Here is a 25578-nt window from a genome sequence, read left to right on the forward strand (position 1 = left end):
TCCCGCCACCACCAAGATGGCCGCCGCGCGCCGCCACAAAGATGGCTACCGAGGCTCCGCCCCTGCAGGGTGTGGCCGGGCAGCTGGCAGCCAATGGGCGCGCGCGCCTGTCCGCGGCCAATGGGAAGGCAACGCGGGCCAGAAGCCGAGAGACGTCGCCCGTGGTTCGTTCGCGACATGTCGGCCTCCCGGGCGCGGGGCGCTGCCTCGGACCCGGGGCACGGGGGCCGCAGGAGGGCCTGGGTCGAGCTGCTGGGTAGGTGGGCGCGGGGCTCCAAGACCCCTTCCCCCACCCAGCTTCCTTCGGCCCGTGGCCGTCCCCCCCTCACTGAGCCCCGACCGCGGCCCGTCCCCCACTCACCCCCGACGCCCGGCCTGTCCCCGCCTCACGCCGACCCGTTCCCGCCTCACCCGACCCCCGGCCCGTCCCCGCCTCACGCCCGACTCCCGGCCTGTCCCCGCCTCACGCCGACCCGTTCCCGTCTCACCCCGGCCCGTCCCCCCCTCATCCCCGACCCCCGCCCTCCTCCTCCCCCACGCCCACCCCGAGCTGTCCCCTCCTGGCAGCCCTCTGTCCACTCTGTCCAACGAGTGGCCAGGAGGGGTGGTTCCAGAAGGTAGGAAGTTAAGATTCACCGCCCCCCGCCCCCAGTAGCCTGGATGACGGTAACTGCAGCTCAGCTTGGCCCCAGAGTCGCGTAACCTCTTTGAAAGGATCAATCCCAAGAAACTAGCGTTGGTACCATCCTGCCAGCTCAGCTACACTTTACTCAGATTTCACCAGTTTTCCCCATAATGTCCTTTTTCTGACCAGTCTCCCGCGTGGCAGTTACTCCCGTCTCCTCGGTCTCCTCCAGAGGGTGGCAGTTCCTGGGTCTTCCCGACCTGGGTGTTTGGAGGAGTGGCCCTCAGTTGGATGTGTCTGATGTGTCTCGGGATTAGATTAAGCTTGTGTGGTTTCGGCAGGAAGCCCATGGAAGCGACATTCCCGGGTGCGTCCCCTCCAGGGGTACAGGGTGTCACGGTGTCTCCTTGCCTGAGTTTTTAAAGAGTGCTGTAATTTTTTGAAACTGATTTTCTCCCCTAGCGGGAAGGGTCAGGAGGCAGCAGCGGGGTCCTGAAGGTGAGCCGAAGGTCGGGGAGTCGGCTGTGCGCCTCTTGAGGAGACACCTAAACCTGGGCGACCTCGTGCTTGAGGTGAGTGGCGGTTGGTTTCGCCTTCGCGAGCACATTTGGGTTTGGGGTTTGTGAGCCCAGCCAAGCGTCGTCTTCATGAAGGGACACCTGGCAAGCCTCATGAGTATCTGGGAGAAGCACCCATTAAGTTTGCCGTCTAGGTGAGGAAAGGAACCGGGAGCATGTATCTATTTGGAGGTAGAACAGTCCGGAGAGGAATCTGGTAGTTCTCAAAGGCTTCCGTAAGTTTCACCTTTTAAAATGCTTTTTTACTTCAGAACATTTGGGAATAGCGCAGTGGGCAAGCACTGTGTACACTTTGGTTGTTTTCAGGACGTGGCTTGAATTTTAAAATGGAGCGCTTGGTGTTTGGTTTCCAGGTAGACGGTCCTCCCCGTAAACAGCTGTGTCTCAACCGGTTGATTGATTATGATGGTCCTGGGGCCCACACTGACCTTTCCAGTTCATTGATAGGTAAGTTAGAGCTTCATTTTCTTAACAGATTGAGTTATGGAAGAGCTTTATGTAAAGTGACTTTTTAAAAAAATTTTTACTGCAGTATAGTTGCTTTGCAATGTTGTGTTAGTTTCTGCTGTATGTAAAGTGACTTTGATTTGCTTATAACAAGCAGATGTGTAAATTCCCCCGTGTAATGGTTTTCTGCTTATATGTGTGGTCACCAGCCACAAGTTTTTGTGACTTGCTTGAGGCTTGTTATGAGGCTCTTGTTTAAAAACAGTGACTCAGCATGGGACTCAGAAGCAGTAGGAACCAAAGTTACCCTTGGAAAAACGGGACAGAAACGTGCCCCTCGTTTCTGGAAGTGGTGAGAACGGGCTCTGCTGGGCAGGGAAGTGCAGCAAGCAGCCAGAGAGACAGGCTGACCTGGGGAGACTGTGGTTTGGGTTCAGACCACTGCTAGAAAGCGGCTATTGCAGGAAAGCAAGTCCCACGAATGTTTCGGTTTCCTGATGCATATAAACTTTACGTTTACACAATAAATACTGTAGTCTACTAAGTATACAACAGCATTATGTCTAAAAAAAAATGTACATACCTTAATTAAAAAATGCTGTATTATTAAAATTCAAAAAGCTACTTTATGGCTAAAAATGCTAACCATCATCTAAGCCTTCAGAGAGTTAATCTTTTTGCTGGTGGAGGGTCTTCCCTCAGTGTTGATGGCTGCTGACTGACCAGAGTGGAGGTTGCTGAAGGCTGGGGGGCTGTGGCCATTTCTTAAAACAAGACAGCAGTGAAGTCTGCTGTATCTTCCTTTCACAGATCCTCTCTCTGTAGCCTGCAATGCCGGCTGATAGCATTTTACCCACCGTAGAACTTTCAAAACTGGAGTCAGTCTTTTCAAACCCTGCTGCTGCTTTGTCAACTAAGTTTATGTAATAGTCTAAATCCTTTGTTGTCATTTCAACAGTCTTCCTGGCATCTTCACAAGGAGTATGTTCAATCTCAAGAAACCACATCCTTTGCTCAGACACAGGACGCAACTCCTCATCCTTCATATTTTATCATGAGGTTGCAGCAATTCAGTCACATCTTCAGGCTCTACTTTTTTTTTTTCAATTTCTGTAATTTTTTACATTGAAGTATAGTTGAGTTAACAATGTTTCAGGTGTATAACAAAGTGATTCAGTTATACATATATAGATAGCTCTCTCTCTCTCTCTCTCTCTCTAGATACACTTTTTCAGATTCTTTTCCATTATAGGGTATTACAAGACATCCAGTATAGTTCCCTGTGCTATACAGTAGGTCCTTGTTTATCTGTGTTGTTTTGGTTTTTGTTTAAGATTTTTTGATGTGGACCTTTTTTTTTAATTAAATTTATTTTTATGTATTTATTTTTGGCTGCGTTGGGTCTTCATTGCTGCGCGTGGGCTTTCTCTAGTTGCGGCGAGTGGGGGCTACTCTTCGTTGCCGTGTGCGGGCTTCTCATTGTGGTGGCTTCTCTTGTTGCGGAGCACAGGCTCTAAGCACACAGGCTTCAGTAGTTGTGGCACGTGGGCTCAGTAGTTGTGGCTCACGGGCTTACTTGCTCCGTGGCATGTGGGATCTTCCCGGACCGGGGCTCGAACCCATGTCCCCTGCATTGGCAGGTGGATTCTTAACCATTGTGCCACCAGGAAAGTCCCTGACCTGGATCATTTTTAAAGTCTTTCTTGAATTTGTTACAATATTTTTTCTGTATTATGTTTTGGTTTTTTGGCCACAAGGCATGTGGGATCTTAGCTCCCCAACCAGTGATTGAACCCACATCCCCTGCATTGGAAGGTGAAATCTTAACCACCGGACTGCCAGAAGTCCCTGTTTATCTGTTTTATATATAGTAGTGTGTGTATTTTAATCCCAAACTCCTAATTTGTCCCACCCTGCCCCCCTTTCCCCTTTGGTAACCATAAGTTTTCTATGTCTGTGAGTCCGTTTTTGTTTTGTAAATAGGTTCATTTGTATCATTTTTTTAGATTCCACAAGTAAGTGATATCATACCACATTTGTCTGACTTACTTCACTCACTTTGATCATCTTCAGGTGCATCCATGTTGCTGCAAATGGCATTATTTCATTCTTTTTTATGGCTGAGTCATATTCCATTGAGTATATGTACCACATGTTCTTTACCCATTCACCTGTCGATGGACACTTACGTCGCTTAGGTTATTGTAAATGGTGTTCAGGCTCCACTTTTAATTCTAGTTCTCTTACTATGTCCTCCACGTCTGTAGTTACTTCGTTCACTGCATTTTTGAACCTCTCAAAGTCATCCATGATGGCTGGAATCAACTTCTTCCCCATTCCTGTTAATGTCAACATTTTGATTTTGATACATCCTTCCCATGAATCACAAATGTTCTTAATGGCATCTAGAATGGTGAATCCTTTCCAGAAGGCCATCAATTCACTTTGCCCAGATTCACCAGAGCAGTCACCATCTACGGCAGCTATAGCCTTACGAAGTGTATTATTTAAATGATAAGAGTAGAAAGTTGAAATTCTTCCTTGATCCATGGGTTGCAGGGTGGGTGTTGGGTCAGCAGCCATGAAAACAGCATGAATCTCATTGTCCATCTCCAACAGAGCTCTCGGGTGACCAGGTGCATTGTCAACGAGCAGTTGAAAGGAATCTTTTTTTCCTGAGAAGTAGGTCTCAACGGTGGGCTTAAAATAGTCAATAAACCATGTTGTCAACAGATGTACTGTCATACAGGTTTGTTTTTCCATTTTTTTAGAGCACAGGCAGAGTTGATTTACCATAATTCTTAAGGGCCCAAGGATGTTCAGATGGTAAATGAGAATTGGCTTCAACTTAGTCATCAGCTGCATTAGCCCCTAACAAGAGAGTCAACCTCTTCTTTGAAGCCAGACATTGACTCCTCCTCTCTGGCTATGAAAGTCCTGGATGGCATCTTCTTCCAGTAGAAGTCTGTTTCCTCTACATTGAAAATCTGTGGTTCAGTGTAGTCACCTTCATGGGTGATCTGAGCTAGAGCCTCTGGAGAACCTGCTGCAGCTTCTCCATCAGCACCTGCTGCTTCACCTGGCACTTTCGTGCTGTGGAGACGGCTTCTGTCCTGCAACCTCATGAACCAACTCCTGCTGGCTTCAGACTTTGCTTTTGTGGCTGCCTCCCCTTTCTGATCCCTCATAGAATTGAAGAGAGTTAGGGCCTGGCCCTGGATCAGGCTTTGGCTGAAGGGAATGTTTTGGCTAGTGTGATCTTCTGTCCAGACCACTCAAACTTTTTCCATATCAGCAATAAGCCTGTTTGGCTTCCTTATCATTCATGTGTTCACTGAAGTAGCACTTTTAATTTCCTTCAAGAACTTTTCCTTCGGCTTCGCAGCTTGGCTAACTGTTTGGTGCAAGAGGCTTTAGGTCTGTCTCAGCTTTTGATGTGCCTTCCTCGCTAAGTCATTTCTAGCTTTTGATTTAAAGTGAGAGATGTGCAACTCTTCTTTTCACTGGAACACTTAGAGGCCACTGTAGGGTTATTAATTGGCCTAATTTCAGTACTGTGTCTCAGGGAAGAGGGAGGCCCGAGGAGACGGAGAGAGACGGGAGCGGCCGGGAGGTGGGGCAGTCAGCACGCACAGGATGTTTTTGGATTAAGTTCACCATCATCTATGGGTGTAGTTTGTGATGCCCCAAAACAGTTACAGTGGTGACATCGGGGATCACGCATCACAAATACCATGACAAATGTGATAATAACGAAAAAGCTTGAGATATTGTGAGAATTACCAAAATGTGACACAGAGACATCAAGTGCTGTTGGAAAAATGGTGCTGATAGACTTGCTGGGTGCAGGGTCACCACAGACCTTAAGTTTGTAAAAAAAGTCAGTCTCTACAAAGTGCGATAAATCGAGGTCTGCTTGTATGTTTCTAGGTCTCCCGCCCCACTTTGAGAATACGAGACAGGGAGAGTTCTGTGGGAATAACAAAAATAAGTTATTTTCTGGTCTTTCACATTTTTATTATGTAATGACTGTCATTTCAGAAAGATGCAGTCGGCCCTCTGTATCCATGGGTCCCACATCTTTGGATTAAACCAACCTTGGATGGAAATATTCAGGGGAGAAAAGAATTCCACAAAGTTCCAAAAAGCAAAACTTGAATTTGCTGTGTGCCAGCAACTATTTACACAGCATTTACATTGCTTTAGGTATTATAAGTAACCTAGAGATGATTTAAAGTGTCCTGGAGGATGTGTGTAGGTTATATACAAACAGTACGCCATCTTGTGTAAGGAGCTTGAGCAGCTGCGGATATTGGTATCCACGGGCGGCCCTGGAACCAATCCCCCTGGAATACTGAGGGACGACTGTATTAACTAATCCACTAATTTGTTTTAAATTTCTACTCTGATAACCTTGCACCCCAGGCTTGCGTTGGCAGCTGATCCCTCAAGGTCACGGTGCTGCTTCTCTCGGCCGGGATTGTACTTGGATTTCGCAGACTGTGCGGGGTGCAGGGAACCAGCTCAGCCACACGCTTCCTTGTGTGGACTTGTGGATCAGAGCGTGAGAACTCAGATAAGCAGCTCTTCACCTTGACCACAGAAATAGAAGTAGACTCTCAACTCATGAATTTTTCAGTTGTTTTTCCTGCTGAAGGTAGTGGCTATCACACATATTCATATTTGTATAAAAATAAAAGCCTTGTAAATAAAAACAGGGATAAACTTTCCCATAGACACAAATTGGAAATAAATGGCTAGAAATGAGCATTTTCTACATTTCTACCATGAGTTATTTTTTTTTTTTTTAAGATTTTAAAAAAATTATTTGTTTATTTATTTATTTATTTATGGCTGTGTTGGGTCTTCGTTTCTGTGCGAGGGCTTTCTCCAGTTGCGGCGAGCGGGGGCCACTCTTCATCGCGGTGCGCGGGCCTCTCACTATTGTGGCCTCTTCTGTTGCGGAGCACAGGCTCCAGACGCACAGGCTCAGTAGTTGTGGCTCACGGGCCTAGTTGCTCCGCGGCATGTAGGCTCTTCCCAGACCAGGGCTCGAACCCGTGTCCCCTGCACTAGCAGGCAGACTCTCAACCACTGCGCCACCAGGGAAGCCCCATGAGTTATTTCTTGACCACAGTGGTGGATAGTATCTAGTACTGTCACTTGGAACGTTTACAACTATTGCACATGTTTTCATTTCTGTAGTGGTCTGTGTTTCAAGCCTTGAAGGTAATGGGCATGTGGTACAGTTTCCTGGTTTCTTTAAATTAATTTTGGAAGTCACATAAACTAGAAAACAATTTTCTTGTTGGCATCATCTATTTCTAGGCTGCCCAGCATTTCTCCTTTTATTGAGTGCAGACCAGGGACTGATCCTCAGGAGGCGGGTGGCTGCCTGTGGGCCCAGCTTCCACCTGGCAGCCCAGAGACCGGGCACACCTGTGGCATGCGATGCCCACCATGTGTGTGGCTGGCATCAGGAAGCCAGACCCCGTGTCCAGTCAAACATCAACGTACGGTTGTGGGAGTGGTAACTATAAAAAACTGAAATTTGTTAAAAGTTCTCAGTTGATTGTGCTCCTTTGGAAAGAGTTGCTAAAGTTCTTGGTCGGAATGTATCTGCCAAGCTCCCTTGTTTTTGTCATACAAAACGCACAGATATGTATATGCAACCATGGGCTTCAGGTGCTGCCCTGATTCTTGTGAGCTTCTTCAATTAGACTGAAGTCGTCTTACTTTCATACCTCGTGTTTCCCCCCAGATCTCTTCTCCCCTTCAAAATGCAATTTTCTGTGGTGCTAGAGCTTCGGAGAAGGCATTTAACCAATCTACTTCAGTTGTACATTTTGTTGTGTGTGTCTGTGTTTTGTCTCATCTTTAAGGCTCTGCTTTGCGGGACCAAGCTGCGCAGCTGGGTGTTCCAGCAGCCGTCCTGTCCAGCCAGGTGGTGGCCTCTGGCCTCGTGCAGGTGTGTGAAGCAGATGCAGGTCCCCCTCCCAAGGTGCTGATGACGCCGGACCAGAGGGTAAGACGCAGCACGAGTTGCTGTTCAGCTGTTTGGGAAAATTGGACATTTAATACCGTTTCTTAGAAAAGATTTAATCTCTCTTTTCAGAAGAAACTGTCTTCCTTGTTTGAGATCGCTCAGAATTTATTAGCACAAAGCATGTTTTCCCGTCTTTCCTTCTGTCAAGAATTATGGAAAGTACAGGTAAAGTTGAGATTGTAACTCTGACTCTAGGGTTTTCAAGCAGTGTCCTGTTGATTTTGGTGGAGCCAGTAAAATCCCCATGTTTTGTTAGGAGTTCCAGCAAGCATCGCATTAATTACAGAGACTGGGGTGCCTCTGTGGATGGGAAAGAAGGACCGTCAATCACCATACTTGTCAATATTCATCCATCATTAGTAATGTTTATTAGAATAGACTATGCACAGAAACATCGTGTTTTGCTTTCTTAGGTATATTATGATGAACCATTTCCCAGGGTAGCATAGTAAACTAGAAAAATGTGATTTAAAGTGATTTAAAATCCTTCTTTTTTTTTTTGGCCGTGCTGCATGGCTTTCGGGATCTTAGTTCCCCTATCAGGGATTGAACCCGGGCCCCCTGCATTGGGAGCAAGTGGAGTCTTAACTGCTGGACTGCCAGGGAATTCCCTTATCTGTTCGGTTTTAAAACATTTTGAATTCAGTAGGCCTATAGATTTTTTTTTAATTTTATAAATTTATTTATTTTATGTATTTATTTTTGGCTGCGTTGGGTCTACGTTGCTGTGCGCGGGCTTTCTCTGGTTGCGGCGATTGGGGGCTACTCTTCGTTGTGGTGCATGGGCTTCTTATTGCGGTGGCTTCTCTTGTTGCGGAGCACGGGCTCTAGGCGCGCAGGCTTCAGTTATTGCGGCGCGTGGGCTCAGTAGTTGTAGCTCGCGGGATCTAGAGCGCAAACTCAGTAGCTGTGGCGCACGGGCTCAGTTGCTCCGCGGCATGTGGGATCTTCCCAGACCAGGGATTCAACCCGTGTCCCCTGCATTGGCAGGTAGATTCTTAACCACTTCGCCACCAGGGAAGTCCCTTTCATTTTAATTTTATGTTGGAGTGTAGTTGATTTACTGATTTTTGAACAGTTGAAAGTTATCGCTTAGTTACTAAATGAGATCAGTTAAGTATATAGAAGAAGGAAGGAAAAAAACCAAGATGATGGTGCATTCATGGTTTTTTCCCCCCTTTTATCCAGCATACAGTGTAGAGCTCAGTTGATTGTCAGGCGTTGGTATGGCCCCTGCGCCCGTTGGTAACTAGCTAAATGCACGTGGATTGGGATGGTCCCAGTGTTTGCAGGTAGCAGAGAAGGGTGGGCGGCCATGGCTGATTGGGTGGTTAGCAAGGGCTTCCTGGAAGGAAGTTGCGTGGGGTGTGAGGCATGAGTTCCTGGGTGAAGAGGAGGGCACTGTGGGTGTTGGGGCCGAGTCCGACTGGGGCTCCTTGTTCAAGGGGGTGGGCGCATCAGTGCTATAGCCTGGAGGGCCTCCCTGGGAGGACAGACGAGAGTCTGAACTTTGTCCTGAAAGCTGGGAGGAGCCACGGAAGGGTTCTAAAGAAGAGGAGAGATTGGCCTGGCCAGTTACGTTTTGGAATCTTGTGTTGGCCATAGTGGAGAAAGACCTGGAAGTGGACTAAGCTAGAGGCTGGGCAGAGAGCAAGCCTGAGCCTGAACCTGGGAATGATGGTGGCAGTGGTGGGGGGCGAAGGTGGTGATGGGAGTGTTGGGAGGCTTGGTCTTCAGGAGAGTACGTGGTTAAGCGCACAGGCTGAACGTCTTGTAGGATAATGTGTGCGTGAAGGACTCATAGTTTCTGTGATTTTCTGCAGAATTCTTTGCTGCTTGAAGCTGTGTGGCGCCTTCATGTTCAAAACATTGTAAGCCTCCAAGAGCTGCTGGAAAGGTATACCAGTGATTATTTACCATTAAAGTAAATTGAACATTTAAATTAAAAATTAAAATTTTATGTAACATGAAATTTAATTAATATTACATAATTTATTTTTTTCTAATCTAGTATGATTTATTTATATGTAAAGCCAAAAATCACCCAGAGAAGCAGTTGCTTTATTATTTAAAGAGAACATTTGTTATAATTGAAGTCTTCATCATGCACAGACTTGGTAATGTTTTCTTTGTATAAGATGTACAATGCGATAAAATATTTTTAAAAACTAAAAGAGAGACATTCAGGTAAATATGGTTGATAGAATGTGTACAACTCTTACCTCCTGAAATCCCACCAAGAGTCAGAAAGGGGGTTTTATAAAAGGAATAACCCCATAAGGTTGGGAGAGTCTAGGGGAGGAGAAGCAGGAGGCGGAGGGGCTGGTGGTGAATGACTTAGCAAGTGAGCTGGCGGTGCGATGGCGCCCGGTGCCTCTGGGTGAGAGAGTGAAGGGGAGGGGGGCTCAGAATGAGCTGACTGAGAACACACGTGAGAAGCATTTGGAGCTGTAGGTGGATTGTCTTCTCTGCTGTAGGCAGCCAGGCAATCACTCCTCCCCTGGTCGACAGAAGGCTGGAGGTTTACGTGTTTATTCTCTGGTCAGGGAAAATAGAGAATGTCTAGTTTGGGGGACTGTCAAGCACAGTTGAAAATGCTGTATTGAAACCAGTGGTGGCATGACACGTGGGTCACATCCAGAAGTCATGAAAGGTTGATCAGTTTGACTACGTGAAAACCGTATCTCGTAGCATACACGCCTGATGTCAGAGCACCAGATACATGAAGCAAAACCTGACAGTTGAAGGGAGAGATGGACTTTCAACTATGATCATTGGAGCCTTCAGTCCCCCACTTTCAGTAACGGGTGGATCACCTGCTCAGACCAGCAACGACCCGGAGACAAGAGAGAGCCCCAGTCGCAGCTGATGTACCTGACGCCCTCAGACCGTCCCACCCAGTGGTGCCCAGCTCCAGGATAGGTCACACGGTTCAGGCCATAAACCAAGTTGGAATAAGTTTAAAAGCGTTGAAACCATACAAAGCATGTTCTCAAGCCACAAAGGAACTGAATAGAATCAACAGAAGAAAATTTGGGAAATCCACAATATTGGGAATCAAGCAGTAGACTTTTTTTTTTTTTTTTTAATAAATTTATTTATTTATTTTTATCTTTGGCTACGTTGGGTCTTCATTGCTGCGTGAGGCCTTTCTTTAGTTGCAGTGAGCGGGGGCTACTCTTCGTTGCGGTGTGCGTGCTTCTCATTGTGGTGGCTTCTCTTGTTGCAGAGCATGGGCTCTAGGCGTGCGGGCTGCAGTAGTTATGGCACTTGGGCTCAGTAGTTGTGGCTTGTGGGCTCTAGAGCGCAGGCTCAGTAGTTGTGGCGCACAGGCTTGGTTGCTCCGCGGCATGTGGTATCTTCCCAGACCAGGGCTCGAACCCGTGTCCCCTGCATTGGCAGGCAGATTCTTAATCACTGCACCACCAGGGAAACCCAACAATACACTTTTAAATAATCAATGGGTCAGTGAAAAAAATCACAAGGGAAATTAGAAAATACCTCAAGACAAATGAAAAGGAGAACAACACGTGAAAAGTTATGAGATGCTGCTAAAGTAGTGCTTAGAGGGAAATTTATAGCTGCAAAAACCTACATGAGAAAAAAGAATGACCTCAAATCAGTGACTTAAACTTTGACCATAAGAAACTAGAGAGAGAAAAGCAAACCAAACCCAGAGCAAGCAGAAGGAAGGAAATAGTAACAATTAGAGCAGAAATCAATGAGATAGGAAAGGTAATAGAGAAAATCAATGAAAAAAAGAAAAGGGCTTTGAAGAGGTTAGCAAAATTGATAAACCTTTAGCTAGACTTAGCATGAAAAAAAGACATAAATGGTTAAAATCAAAATGAAAGAAAGGTTATCACTGCTGACCGTACAGAAATTAAAAGCATTTTAAGGTAATACTGTGAACAATTTTTTAAAAACTAATTAATTAATTAATTATTGGCTGCATTGGGTCTTGGTTGCTGCGCGCAGGCTTTCTCTAGTTGCAGCGAGCGGGGGCTACTCTTTGTTGTGGTGCACAGGCTTCTCGTTGCGGTGGCGTCTCTTGTTGCGGAGCACGGGCTCTAGGCACGCGGGCCTAGTTTCTCTGTGGCATGTGGGATCTTCCCGGACCAGGGCTTGAACTGTGTCCCCTGCATTGGCAGGCGGATTCTTAACCACTGCACCACCAGGGAAGTCCTTGTGAACAATTTTTTGCCAATAATTAGAAAACAGATAAAATGGATGAATTTCCAGAAAAATGCAAAAGACTGCACCGGCTTGAAAAGAAAAGAACTGAATAGATCTGTAACAAGAAAGGAAACTGAGTTACTAATAATATAAAGGCTTCCCACAAGGAAAATCTCAGGGCCTGGCTTCTCTTGTGAACTCTGCCAAGCACTTAAAGAGGAAATGTGCTATCCCTTCATAAATTCTTCCAGAAAATAAAGAAGGCTGGAACACTTCCCACCTTACTCCACAAGGCCAGTAATACCCTGATATCAAAGCTGGACAGAGATGTCACAAAACAAAACTACAGACCAATGTCTCTAATGAATATAGATGCAAAAATTCTTAACAAAATATTTGCAAACTGGATCCAGCAACATATGAAAGGTCTAAACACCATAATAAGGGAGATGTATCCCCAAAATGCAAGGTTGGTTTAACATCTGAAAATTAATTAACATATTTAATAAAAGGACAGTCTTAATAGAAGCAGAAAGCAATTGACAAAATCTGATACTATTTCATGATAAAAACTCAGCAAGCTGGGAGTAGAGGGAACTTTTCAACCTGATAAAGGTCATCTGTGAAAAACCCACAGCTCACATCAATGTCATGAGACTGAAGGCTCTCATATGATCAGGAATGTTCTTAACACTTCTGTTCAACATCACTGGAGTTTCTAGCCAGGGAATTAGGCAAGGGGGAAAGAAAAAGGCATCCAGATTGGAGTGGAAGAAGTAAAACTCTCTGCAGATGACATGATCTTCCATTCAGAAAATCCTAAGAAATCCACAGCATAAAAAAGTTCTGGAGCCATAAATGAGTTCCGTGTGGTTGAAGGATGCAAGACCAATACACAAAAATCACTTGTATTTTTGTATGATAACAATGCACAACCTGAAGGTGAAATTAAGAAGTAATTTCATCTAATAACACATCAAGAAGAGTAAATTAGGAATAAAGTTAAAGAAGAACAAGACTTATGCACTGAAAACTATAAAGCATCATTTTTTTAAAAATAAATTTATTTATTTCTTTATTTTTGGCTGCGTTGGGTCTTCGTTGCTGCACACGGGCTTTCTCTAGTTGCGGTGAGTGGGGTCTGCTCTTTGTTGCGGTGCGTGAGCTTCTCATTGCGGTGGCTTCTCTTGTTGCGGAGCACAGTCTCTAGGCGCACAGGCTTCAGTAGTTGTGGCGCACAGGCTCAGCAGTTGTTGCTTGCGGGCTCTAGAGCACAGGCTCAGTAGTTGTGGCGCACGGGCTTAGTTGCTCCATGGCATGTGGGATCTTCCCAGACCAGGGCCCAAACCCGTGTCCCCTGCATTGGCAGGTGGATTCTTAACCACTGCGCCACCAGGGAAGCCCTATATAAAGCATCATTGAAAGAAATTAAGACCTAAATAAATAGACGTTCCATATCCGTGGATTAGAAGACTTAATATTGTCAAGATGGCACTGCTCCCCAATGTGAGCTATGAACTCAGTCAGGATCCTTCAAAATCTCAGCTGGCATTTTTAAAGACATTGACAAGCTTGTCCTAATATTGATATGGAAATGCAAGGGACCCTGAATAGCCAAAAATTATTCAGAAAGAAGGAAAAAAATTGGAAGATTCACACATCCTGTTTTTATTTTAATTAATTAATTATTTTTGGCCATGGCATGCGGCATGCAGGATCTTAGTTCCCCGACCAGGGATCGAACCTGTGCCCCCTGCAGTGGAAGCGTGGAGTCCTAACCACTGGACTGCCAGGGAAGTCCCCACATCCGGTTTTTAGAGCTTACTACAAGACTGTAATTATCAAGACAGTGCGGTCCTGGCATAAGAATTGACGTATAGATAAACAGTAGGATTGAGGATCCAGATGTAAACTCATACGTTTATGGTCAGTTGATTTTTGACAACGGTGCTAAGACCATTTAATGGGGAAAAACAGTCTTTTCAACAGTGGTGCTGGGACCACTGGACATCTACATGCAAAAGAATGGTGTTGGACCCTACCTCACACTACAGATGGCAACTAACTCAGTGCATCAGAGACCTAAACCTAAGGGCTAAAACCATAAACCTCATAGAAGAAGATCTGAGGGTAAGTCTACATGACCTTGGATCAGGCAGGGGTTTCTTGGCTATGACACCGAAAACTCATGCAACAAAAGAAAAAATAGGTCATTTAGGCCTCATCAAGTTTTAAAACTTTAGTGTGTCGGCCCTATCAAAACAATGAACAGACAATGCATACAAATTGTTTGCAAATCATATATCTGGTAAGAACCTAGTATCTAGAAAAAAAGAATTCTTAAACTTCAACAAGAAGAAAAATAATCCAATTAAAAAATGGACGAAGGATTTCAGTAGACGTTTCTCTAAAGAAGATTTACAAATAGCCAAGCACGTGAAAAGATGCTCATCATCCTTATTCTCCAGGGAAATAAAAATCTGACAGGGGAGGCGGGTGAGGGCTCCCCCACCCCGCTGCTCTGCGCCCAGACAAGGGCTGTCCTGCAGGGCTGCTGCATTGCTGGTGTCTAGAGCCCATTATCGCTACTCTCACTATTTGTTATTACTGAAATTTCTTTTTTCCCCCAAGAATAGTAAGCTACTCCAAATAAATAAACTATTTGAAAAAAGTGATGATTTTTAACATCAGTGGCAGCCATTCCTGATGCCCCTTGTACATTTGCTGGCCCCGTTGTGACTTGGGACGGGAAGGCTGAGGTAGTCGCCATCTTGCTGTCAGTGGAGTGAGTGTGAAAGAAAGTGGAATAATGGGGTCAGGTGAGCTGTGTGCTTGTGCCCCCAGCCATGCCGACTCTCAGGCCGTGGTGGCCTGGCTCTCCAGGGACCTGCGCCTGCTGTGTGAGCAGACAGAGGCACCCTGTCAGCACGCCGACGTCGCCAGGGCTATGCTTTCTGGTAAGTTCACGGCACAGGTGGGTTCTTGGGTACAATTGCTTTAGACCAGTGGGAATGCTTTCTGCTATGACGATCTGTGGGAAGCAGAGCGGCCCACACACTCCAACAGGAAGTCATTGCAGTCTGTACCTGTCGTTGTGGGTTTGCGTTGAACTTGAGTTGTGTGCAAATGTCAGCCTGTTGACCCGATGGGTTGGGCCGGAGCTGGTGTGTTAAGGATGTGTACCTTGTGACCTGCGAGCAGAGGCAGGTGGCTCCCCCGGCATCCCAGCTCCCACTTCGGGGAAGTGAGAGTCCAGGGCTGATTTGACTGAAGACGCAGCTCCTAGACAATGTGCAAAGGACGTAGGGTCACAGGTTGGTTATTTACAGATCCCAGGGAGCTGGGGATGGGCCGTCCTCCGTCCAGGTCACAAGCGAGCGGGAGAGAGCACAGCGGAAGGCACCAGTGCTTGTACGGTGGCCACTGGCTTTCCGCAGCTCAATTCTAGGCAGTGGTTTTACAAGGTGCCCGGGAGAAGCAAAGTGGGAGCTTGGGCAGGAATCCTTATCTGAATGTGGGGACTCTGGGTGAGCAGGGCTGCCCTGCTGTGGACGCCTGGGCAGCGCCACACCCTGTTCTTCTGGCACCTTCCCGTTCTCTCCGAGTCAGCAGGCCCGCCGTCACCGGTCATGCCGAAGGAATGCAGTCCACAAGTAAATGGAAACCTCGATGGGAGGGGTTCCCTACAGTTAGTTGGCTTGTGGACTGTTTTCCTTTGCAAAATGTGCATTCCTTTTTCCTAAAACTTTCTTGGTGATGTGAATTATTTCCAATTCCTGAATCCTGTAATCTGGTCCCAGATTAAGTTTAAATTGAAATTTGACAAAATCTTTTTAATTTCAGTCCCATTGGTCGTAACCTTTTCAGAAGGCATGAGTCCATTTCCTGCCTCATTCCCCGCAATGTAATGCTTCCGGGCCCTAGAACTGTCCGTGTATGGTTGGTGTAGGAGATTGGCTGAGAGGAAGGCCACGTAAAACCCTTAGAAGATACTTTTTTGTTTTCAGTGAGAAAATCCTTCCTATAAACTTGATGGATTGTGTTTCATTTTCGCGTGGAGTGTGGCTCGGGGAAGAGGCTCTGCTTGGCTGGGTTTGGTGGTGTGGTCGGTGGGCTCCCTGGGGCCAGGAGCCGGTGTCCCCCCAGCTCCGTGCAGGTCCTCACCCTGCCGGCCCCTCTGAAGCTGGTGGTCTGTGTGATTCACGGCTGTTCAGAGACCACAGTGTATGTAAATGCTTTGGTTTTGTGGCTTTCAGATTTTGTGCAAATGCTTGTTTTGAGGGGATTCCAGAAGAACGTGGATGTGAGAGGAACCGTGGAGCCGGAGTGGATGACCCAGGTGGGAGGACACCAGGCCTCGTGGGGCAGCGGCTGCAGCACGAGGGACCCACGCTGTAGTTGTCAGCTCTATACGGGGAAGTCCGCTTTGCTGTCACCACAGGGCGCCCCTGAGTGCAGATGTGAGGGCACGGGCCTGGGCGGTGGTCTCTCCCCCACGGCTCTCGAGGGTACAGCCCTCCCCACGGCCCAGATCCTGGGCTGTGCCTGAGGGGGAATCTGGAGACGAGCTCTTTGTAAAGTCGAGTCTTGTTTTACTTTGGGGTGACAGCTGGCTCGCTTGTGCCCCTGTGTAACTGCAGTGTTCTGTCCCCACAGGTGGCCGTTGCTGTTCTCGAGAGGATGCTGGCTTGTGAGTGGCTCTGTGGCCCACGTTGTAAATGGCCTCCCTTGCTGGTTAGGGATTCCTGCGGTTCGCCGCCTTTCCAGCTCAGTGCTGCTCCTGGCAGGCTTCTTGCACGGTTGTGATTGGGTCTAAACTCACCAACTTACTTGTTTTTCTCCTGCTGTCAGTTTTGGTGGCTTCACATTTGATCTCCAGAGCAGCAGTGGTGACCAGTTGAATGGTTCATTAGGGAAGCATTTTCTTGCCTACATATTGTGCTTGATTTTCAAGGCTTAAGTCTGGTACCACTGAGACACTTGGGATCTTGCAGGGCTTGTGCGTCAGGGGGGTTCGGGGGCCTAGGAGGCCTGTGATGGCAAGGTGTCCGTTACCTGACTTGCCCAGAAGCACTTGGTCGGGGCTGTTTATGATGGACGGTGATGATGTGTGTCTGTCTCTTTTCTGCCTCAGCCGCGCTCGAAGCTTTGGCGGCCGGGATACAGGAGGGGTCCGCAGCACACAAGGCAGTGAGCTGCTGGTAAGTTCTGGAGGTGGGCCTGCCGGCTGAGTGGTCCCAGGTATGCTGGTCGCCCCCAAAGGCCCAGTGATCCTTTGCCATTGTGGTGACATCAGGAGCTGGAAAGCACTAGACGTCCTCTGAAGATGAGGCCCTTCCTGTGGGACCCATGCCACCTCCGGGTCTGAGGGGAGGGGGTCCTCGGGGTCCCAGCCAGGGAGACCTTGCCTGTCGTGCCTGCCCCCGCAGGACCCTCCACTTGCTCTCCTTGGTTCTGTGGAGGCGCATCCAGGTACTTGGGGACCAAACGTTGGGGTGTCAGGTTTGCTTCAGAGTAACATGGGGTGAGGCCACCTGGGCCTTGGCTCTCTCCTGGGAACCCAGGAGATTTCCCAGCATTTCCAGGCTTTGTTACTTTTTCCATTTTTCAATTATTTTGCTCCTGATTACCTCTTCTCCACGATTACTTTAATAGTCCTCAAACCTGCTGTGTGAGTACTTTACTAATCAGCATATAAAACACTGCTCTGTTCTATGTTTTATGCATTTTCACGATGTGCTGAGTCCGTGCTCAGACTTGTCCCGAGAGTCAGATCATGACTTTTCACGTTTTTTAATTAGTTGCCAACACTTAGAGTAAAATCAGACGTCCCCTCCCAGTCTGGGTGGCTGTCCTGCCTGGAGCCTCTTCACTGCACGTGTGACATGGGCAGTTCACATGGCTGCTAGGGCCCTGGATTCTCTCCCCTGAGGGATCGGGTGGGGCTGATCATGACACCCTGCTGTCGGTCCCGGTCTCCCTCTGTCCCTCCTGACCTGTCAGTGACATCCTGCTCCCTCTCCTTTTCTTGCTTCTCCTGTCGGGAGAAGGACATCCCTGGCTCCAGGTGCGGTTGAGAGCCTCCATGTGCCGGGGCAGGATCAGGTGCTCAGTGCGAACCATGGCCCTGCCACCTCTGGTTCCCATTTCACAGATGGGGAGACCGAGGCTTTGCGACGTGTGCTGGGCCTGGGTCCAGCCACTGGCTGTGGTCACTGTGACCTCCGTCACCTCCTGCGAGGCCCAGCCCTCTGTGACCTCACTCTGACCTTCTTGCTTCTCCATGTGACAGCGACTCCATTGCCTTTGATTCTGTCCTGTTGAAGCGACGCTCCCCTGGATTCCATTTCCGTCTGCGGCATGGCAGCCTGGCTGCAGGCCTGGCTGGGGAAGCGTGGGCAGGGCCAGCCTGTGAGCCTGAGCTGGGGGTCTGGAGTCGGGGGCCTGCAGGTCCCTGGCTGCTTTGCCAGTGAGCCGCTCCTCGTGCATGAGGTGCCGCTGTCAGGTGCTGGCACTGTTGAGTGGCGGCAACCTGCAGGGGTCCCCTCCCCTGAGATCCTCTGCTGCATCTGCAGGTTCAGTGTGTTCAGTGGACACATGTATCGAAGTATAATTTCAACCGAGTCTCCCAAGAGGTTCTTCTGTCACACTCTGACCCAGATCCTCACCCACAAGCCTGTGCTGAAAGGTGGGTCCTGGTGCCCTGGGTGCCTCCCTTGACAGAAGCTCGGGCCGCGGATGTTAACACGGGGAGGACAGTCCGTTTGTCATTAAACATCTTCTCATTTGAAAGCAACACTTTCCCATAAAGAAAATTTAGAATTAAAGAAGCGTCACCCATTGCCAAAGTAGAATATCTTTAATATGAAGCCCTTCCTGTCTTTTCTAGATAGGTTTTTAAAACAGTGCTCATACTGTGAATTCCAAGGTTCTGTTTCTGCGGCTCACGTCAGCATTTTCTGTGTGGGTGCATGGCTTTTTGAAAGGTGTCTAACACCCGAGTCATCTTCTGCCTGATGCACTGTCCCGTGAGGGCTGGGCGGTCTGTGAGGCTCCTGATGGCGCCTTCTCTGTGGTGCTGCATCCAGTGGCCCACGGAAGCCCCCGACAGAGGCTGTTGCCCCTCCGGAGGGCCTGGCCTGGCTGATGCATGCTTTCCAACTGTGTCCTTTCAACACGTCCTCGCTGACTGCTTATTCATAGTGAAAGTTTAAAAGCAGCAAAATTAATGTGTAATTGATGGGTTGGAGGATATTTATAGCAGATGTGATCAAGGATTACCAAAGACACAGACATTTCATGACATAAAAAAATGGCTGGAAAATGGGGAAATGGTGAAGTTCACATAACATTTGGAAAAGTGCAAATTAAAACAAGGTACTTTATTGATATTGAACTTTTTGATGATTACTGATGTGACGTTTTGTGTGTTTCCTCCTGAATGAAGTTTCCGACGCTGTTCAGATGCAGAGAGAGTGGAGCTTTGCAAGGACCCCGCCTCTGCTCAGTGGCCTGTACCGTAGGGTAAGTGCACAGGGTGGGGTCCAAGACCTGCTGCACGGGCTCTGTGGGTCCCAGAAGATGCCACAGCCACGGCTGTCCGTGGCTGGACCGCCGCCCGGGTCCAGAGACTGAACTTGTCATGTGGGCAAAGCACCTTGTCCTCAAATGAGAACTCCCTCCAGCCACTGCTGGCCATGGGGGTCAGGAGGGGCAGGTGTCTTGAGTCTAGGTTGTGTCCGATGCAGAGGGGGAGGGAGGCGAGGGTCCAGCTCTGACACTTTGGTTGCAGCTCTTCGTGATCCTGAGCCCAGAGGAGCTAGTGGACTGCTTACAAGAAGTTCTGGAGACACGGGAGGTGAACTGGCAACACGTGCTGTCCTGCGTGTCCACACTGGTGATCTGCTTGCCAGACGCACAGCAGCTGGTTAACGGTGCGTGGGGATGGGAGCCCCGCTGTGTTCCGTGCGTGTGTGCGCGTGTGATCCGTGGACCGGCGCTGGGGCGAGCCTGCGGGCCGAATCGCTGTGTCTGGCTCAGTGAGGATGGAAGCCCTTCCCACCTGCCCAGCCAGTGCCCTCTGGACCGCCCTCTGCTGTCGGCCTGCCCATGTACCCGCTGCCAGGCTGCGTGCGGGCCGCCACCCAGGGCCCGGGGGTCGGTGTTGGATGAGCGGACCGTCCTGCCTGCCCCCTACCCCCGCCCCAGTCCCCGTCCACAGCCGTGCCACTGTCCTCACCTAGGTTGGGTGTCGCGTTTGCTGGCTCATGCGTTCGAGAGCTGTGACCTGGACAGCATGGTCCTGGCGTTCCTGGTTGCGCGGCAGGCTGCGCTGGAGGGCCCAGCTGCCTTCCCGTCCTACGCCGCCTGGTTCCAGGTGAGCCGCCTGCGCTCCCGCTGGGGTCGGCTCTGCGAGACTGCTCAGCTTCCCGTCTGCCTCATTGGGCCTCCTGCCGTCTCTCACGAGAAAATGAGTGAAATCCAGCAGGAAAGGGTGAAAGCGAACACAGCTGCCTTTTTTTGCACAGTGTGCTGCGCTGTGATTGGTTTCACGTCTGTGGGGGAGCGCCCTCCTCTCTTCCCTGTTTCCCGCCACCTGCGCGTGTTTGCCGCTCTTCCCAGGCTGCTGGGCCTAGGGGGCATCTTCGGGACATCAGCTTTGAAGGTTGGGCGTGTGTGGATTTGGGTTTACGAGCCCTGTTCTTTGCAGAAGCTCTGGGTGGTGTAGCTGTGGCCTCTTGGAGAGCCCGCCTCTCTCTGCATCCACCTGGCTCTGTGCCTGGTGTGCCGTAGAGATGGTGGGTGTGGTTCTTTCTTTTGTGGAATGAAGCTCCCTCCTGGCCCCGCGCTTACCCCAGCTCCACACAGCGGGCCAGGGGCTCCTGCTGGAGGCACGTGGACTCGGTGACTGCGTCCACAGTCCTGGCCCCGAGGGGCTTACCAGAGTGCACTCAGTGCTCCGGCAGTAGGGCCAGTGGTGTCGGCCTTGTGAGCTCGTTCTGAGGACTTCGTGCCTGTCGTCTGTCTGACAGCACAATTGTTCCGAAGAACCACAGGGTGTGCTTTGGAGGAGGAGCTTCCGTGGGCCTCGTGGTGTGGCAGGTGGGCCTCTTGTGGCTGGCGTGAGGCGAGTGCTGGTCTCTGCAGGCTCATCGGGACATATTCAGGGTCGACACCTCTTCAGAACCTCCCTGCCCTGGGCACCCACAGGCACCCCTGGGCGCCCTGGGTTCTGTAAGAGTCCACTCTCCTGCTGTGGCCTGGGCACTTTGCCCGAGGCCCCACCCCTGCAGGGATCTCGTCCACTCAGACGGGCTTGGGGCTGGAGTGGAATGAATTCACCTGTGAGGAAGGGACTCTTGCAGGGTGGTTAACAAATCCTGTCTCTAACGTTCATAGAAAGGCACCATATTTACCATTTTCTACAGCAATATATTTTTAATTTTTTAAATATATTTTCAGTCCATCTGTTTAGCTAGGCCACAGCCATGTCGTCCTAAAGACAAATGAACTGAAGTGGCTTTGCTTCCCTTTTTCTGCTGTTTTTGAAGCCGGGATGTAGCCATGGCCACCCCACGGCAGGTCCTCCTGTCGCCCCCGCCTCATGCCCATCCTCCACACAGGCCGCCTTCGGGAGCGCAAGGGGCTTCCACAGCTGCAGCAAGAAGGCGCTGGTCTTCCTCTTCAAGTTCCTGTCTGACCTCGTGCCCTTCGAGGCCCCCCGGTACCTGCAGGTGAGAGGCCGGCGGCACGTTCGGCTCAGGGCAGCCCCGCAAGTGACAGTCACAGAATGCAAACGCCACCCGGGGGTGTCGGTGCACTCCTGGGGAGGCATGTTTCTTACAGTAAATGCTCAGAAACCAGCCGCGTGTGGTCCTAGGAGCTGGTGAGTGAGCAAAGGGGGCCTGGTGCCTGCATAGAAAGGGGTCCCCATACCACGGACACTGAGGCCAGTGAGTGTCCTGGGTCCCATGTTTGGTTTTTAAAAATGATATATTTTTATATTGAAGGAGAAGGATCTGGAAGAATATGCCCCCAGTGGCTGTGGACGTTCCTTCTGGGAGTGGAAGACTTCACGCTCCAGTTTGTGTTCTTTATCACCATGTACATTAGTCTCATGATTAGAAAGTGCCTTGCAATGAGCTTTCTTTTGTAATCAGATGACATAACCAGCATTTGCTTTGAGGGGTAGGGCACTTGGAAAAGGAATCTCACCTTTTTTTAATTAAGAAATGCGTATTTCATTTCAAAGAATACATGTGACGTAACTCACGCAGCCTGGAGTCCGGTCTCCCCGTGCAGCTCAGTCCCTGCTGCCCCTGGGGCCCCGACGCCTCCCTCTGAGGGGAGGAGGGCTGCGTGTGTGGGGGCGGGGCCGGCTCTGGGGCAGGGCACCTGCTGCTCCTCCTGGCCCCGTGCAGAGACCCTCACCCAGGACTCCGTCTGCCCCACCTCCAGACCCCCCTGGGGTCTTTGGCTAATTCTTCAACTTTGTTGCCGTCAGTACGAGTGTCTCCCCCAGAAAGTCAGGACAGCTGATGGGCTGATGGACCTGCTCCGCCCTCTGCCCGCAGGTGCACGTCCTCCACCCGCCGCTGGTTCCCAGCAAGTACCGTGCCCTCCTCACCGACTACGTGGCGCTGGCCAGGACGCGCCTGGCCGACCTCAAGGCGAGTCCCAGCCTCCCCTGCTGCCTGCTCCTCCTCTCTCTGCACGGAGGCCAGTGCCTGTCTGGGTCCTCACATGCGCCCGTGTCTTTGCAGGTTTCTATAGAAAACATGGGGCTCTATGAGGATTTGTCTTCAGCTGGGGACGTCACCGAGGTAACGTCCCGGGCTCGTCGCTGAGCGTCTCTGCGTGTCTGAGCCTTTTCTGTCTGGGCCCCAGTGCGTGTGCGGCAGCCGGGGTGAGCTGTGCTCCACTGTTTGTCCTGTCGTATCCACACTGTTCAGAGCAGCAGCAAGGGTCACCTTTTACAGGGATGCTTCTTCCAGTAGGTCCCCCTTCCCGTGGTTTCGCGGACAAAGTGGTCTGTAAAACAGTTGGGGAAGGGCGGTGTCATGTTTTTCTAGGAATTACAGAAAAAAGTGTGAACTATATTTACGTAGACCAAATGTTGGATGGCCGTATGGGGTGTGTGTGTGCTTTCCTAAGATACTTTTACTTCAAAGTTGCGAGTCTCTGGAGAGCCCTTCCTGTTGGACTGTTAGGCGAATACTTTAAAATATTTAACATAGTTTTCTATTTAAGATTTATTGCTGTTCACAAGTTGCCATTTCATAATTTTTTTAAATCTCAAAAATTAGGTCTTGGCACCTTCCCACCTGAAAATCTTGCATTGGGATCCTTGTCTCTCCCAGAAGGGCAGCAGGAAGCGGGGTGGAGGGCACAGACACATGGAGCCTGGCGGTGGCTGTGGCTTCCCGGAGGTGCTGAGCTCTCTGGGGCCGGGGCAGCAGTTGATCCCTCCTTGTGGTTTTGCTGGTATCAGGGAGTTTGTCTGCATGTCCGCTTACTCTGTCATGCCTATCGCCCGACCACAGAACCGTGGCCCTGCTCTGCTCCTGCCTTTTCTTTTAAATCTTCTGTTCTTTTCCGTCCTCCCTGCTTGGAGCCAGCCCCACCGCCAAACGTCCCAGGATGTTGAGAAGGCCATCATGGTGTTTGAACACACGGGGAAGATTCCCGCCGCCGTCCTGGAGGCCAGGTGGGGTTACGCTGCCTGAAGGGCTGGTGGGCAGGTGCTGCCGAGCCCCTGCTGTGACATGAGCTCCCTTGCGGAAAGCCGAGGTGCCCCATAGCACAGACTGTACAGAGGGACCAGAACAGGCCCTCCCTTTGGCCACGATGACTTTTCTTGTTCATGCTTCAACGGTGACCGTGTGAAGCCAGCACAGGGAGTTGAATAGCAAAATTTTGTTGAATTTGGTGTGATGCCAAAACACGTTGAATTCTGGTTGCTACCAGTACGGGGTAGCTGTGGGGTAGCTTTCTTAAGGCTTTGCCTCTGAGAAACGCGCACAGCTTCCAGCTCCCACGGTCAACCTCGTGGCCGCGGATGAACCCAGGTTCCAGGGTCATGCATCTGGAATCCTCCAGACTCTCTGGGTGCAGGTGGTCACCAGCACAGAGTTCCCTTTGTGTGAAGTGTCCCAAAACAGTGGGAAAGAATACTTGAAAACGTGATACAGTGTCATAGCCTTGAAACATGACAGCACGTGGCCCACGCTCTGGCCTGCAGGGACGGCCCTGGACGTGGACGGTCACTGCCCTCACTGAGGGTCCTCTGGTCGAGGTGGGGCACCTCTGAGCCTGGCCTTTTCTGTTGCAGCATATTCCGGAGGTCCTACTACCTGTCCCACTTTCTCCCCGCCCTGCTCACACCGCGAGTGGTCAGTACATGTCGCCATGAACGTGGGGCCGGGTCGGCAGAGGGCGGGGTCCCTGTCGGCGTCTCACCCAAGTCCTGTCTTCCCTCTCAGCTCCCGAGGGTCCCTGATTCCCGGGCCGTTCTCATAGAGTCCCTGAGGAGGTACGCATGGCAGCGCGGCTCATCTGGGGGCTAACAGCGCAAGGAGCTGTGGCTCTTCTGTAGAGAAATGTGTTTTGTCACATGTATGCTTTGCTTATAAAAAGTTGGCTCAAAATTAGTCGGTTAAAATGTTAAAAAGAAAATTTCTTTGATTCTGAATATCACAACTTAACATTTTTCAATGAACTTTTAGGATGATTAGTCTGGGAATTAAAGAAAATAGTGTTTTTGCTACATAATCATTGGGAAAGGAGGAGAATTTAAGGAAAGAAGGAAAAGGGAGAGGTGAAAGCCTCCCACTGTGATGATTTGGGGAGAGTGGAGACCACGTGTAGAACGGGGGTCCCGTCCCCCGGCTCACACTGTGGACCTCCAGGAGCAGAGAGGTGGCAGAAACAGAAAACTATAAACCCTGTTTTCCAGTGTCTTATGTGAAGTGATGGGTCCTGTGAGAAGATTGAAAAGATAAAGGGCCTAGAAAGTAAAAATAAGCTTTTTCATCTTATGATTAGGCCATTCTCTGGGATCCTTACTTTTATTTATTTTTGGCATAAGATATTCCAAAAGTAAAGAGACCAGTAAAAAAACACCCCTATGCCCCATTCACATTAATATTTTTGCTATCTTTCCTTTTTTTTCTTGAAATAGTCCAGATACATCTTACCCCAGGTCTCTGATCCCCTCCCCTTTTCCTCCAAGAAAATCATTATCCTGAAGTTGGTGCATAAAGTTTTTCTCTATTTTTTATCCTTTTGTTTTGTATGTTTATAACTGTAAATTATGTCCACACACAAACACACCACACAGTTTGGTCTTGTGTGTTTTCAAAGTGGATTTGATAGCAGTGTGTGTTGTTCTGTGACTTGCATTTTCACTACCCCCGTTGGTCGTGTGCTCTGGTTTGTTTAATGCTGTGTGGAATTCTGTTGTGTCTGCAAACTGCCACGTCGCACACCCCAGGGTGCAGGCCACATGCCTACGGAATAAATAGATTAACTTACCATCCTGGAGTTGGACCCTTAGGTTACTTCCACTTTTATGCTTTGTTAACAGTGCTTCAGTGAACATCCTTGGCTATATCTCCATGAAAACTTTAAAATTTTGAGTGCAATTTCATTGATTTTATAGATTAATTTGAGGATATTTGGCTTTATTATGGTACTGAGTTTTTCCT

At 49.3% G+C, this 25578-nt stretch overlaps 2 protein-coding genes across 11 annotated transcripts in view; one reads left to right on the forward strand and one right to left on the reverse strand.

Moving 5' to 3' along the window:
- Positions 1-25578, forward strand: part of FANCA (FA complementation group A) — a 49147-nt gene continuing 23569 nt past the window's right edge. For 2 of the 9 annotated variants that reach the window (XM_082369485.1, XM_082369487.1), the window contains exons 1-20: positions 1-256; positions 1088-1197; positions 1557-1650; positions 7533-7675; positions 7766-7861; positions 9520-9593; positions 14717-14829; positions 16129-16211; positions 16529-16562; positions 17007-17073; positions 18448-18560; positions 19320-19396; positions 19665-19806; positions 20116-20249; positions 21424-21606; positions 22447-22542; positions 22636-22695; positions 23491-23579; positions 24204-24264; positions 24355-24404. In XM_082369485.1, coding sequence (XP_082225611.1) covers positions 94-256; positions 1088-1197; positions 1557-1650; positions 7533-7675; positions 7766-7861; positions 9520-9593; positions 14717-14829; positions 16129-16211; positions 16529-16562; positions 17007-17073; positions 18448-18560; positions 19320-19396; positions 19665-19806; positions 20116-20249; positions 21424-21606; positions 22447-22542; positions 22636-22695; positions 23491-23579; positions 24204-24264; positions 24355-24404 — 1982 coding nt within the window. In that variant the 5' untranslated portion in view covers positions 1-93. Of the gene's footprint in view, positions 257-366; positions 618-814; positions 993-1087; positions 1198-1556; positions 1651-7532; positions 7676-7765; positions 7862-9519; positions 9594-14716; positions 14830-16128; positions 16212-16528; positions 16563-17006; positions 17074-18447; positions 18561-19319; positions 19397-19664; positions 19807-20115; positions 20250-21423; positions 21607-22446; positions 22543-22635; positions 22696-23490; positions 23580-24203; positions 24405-25578 lie in introns of those variants that run through there. The other 7 variants (XM_082369486.1, XM_082369489.1, XR_014237945.1 and 4 more) reach the window with 7 other exon arrangements.
- ZNF276 (zinc finger protein 276) overlaps positions 22702-25578 on the reverse strand; it is a 41718-nt gene continuing 38841 nt past the window's right edge. Inside the window, exon 10 of one of the 2 annotated variants that reach the window (XM_082369525.1) lies at positions 22702-22903. In XM_082369525.1, the coding sequence (XP_082225651.1) occupies positions 22839-22903 (65 nt within the window). In that variant the 3' untranslated portion in view covers positions 22702-22838. Of the gene's footprint in view, positions 22904-24344; positions 24462-25578 lie in introns of those variants that run through there. The other variant, XM_082369527.1, reaches the window with a different exon arrangement.

The sequence above is a fragment of the Balaenoptera borealis genome (genome assembly GCF_965194805.1).
Source record: "Balaenoptera borealis genome assembly, chromosome: 19".
In the NCBI taxonomy this organism is placed as follows: domain Eukaryota; kingdom Metazoa; phylum Chordata; class Mammalia; order Artiodactyla; family Balaenopteridae; genus Balaenoptera; species Balaenoptera borealis.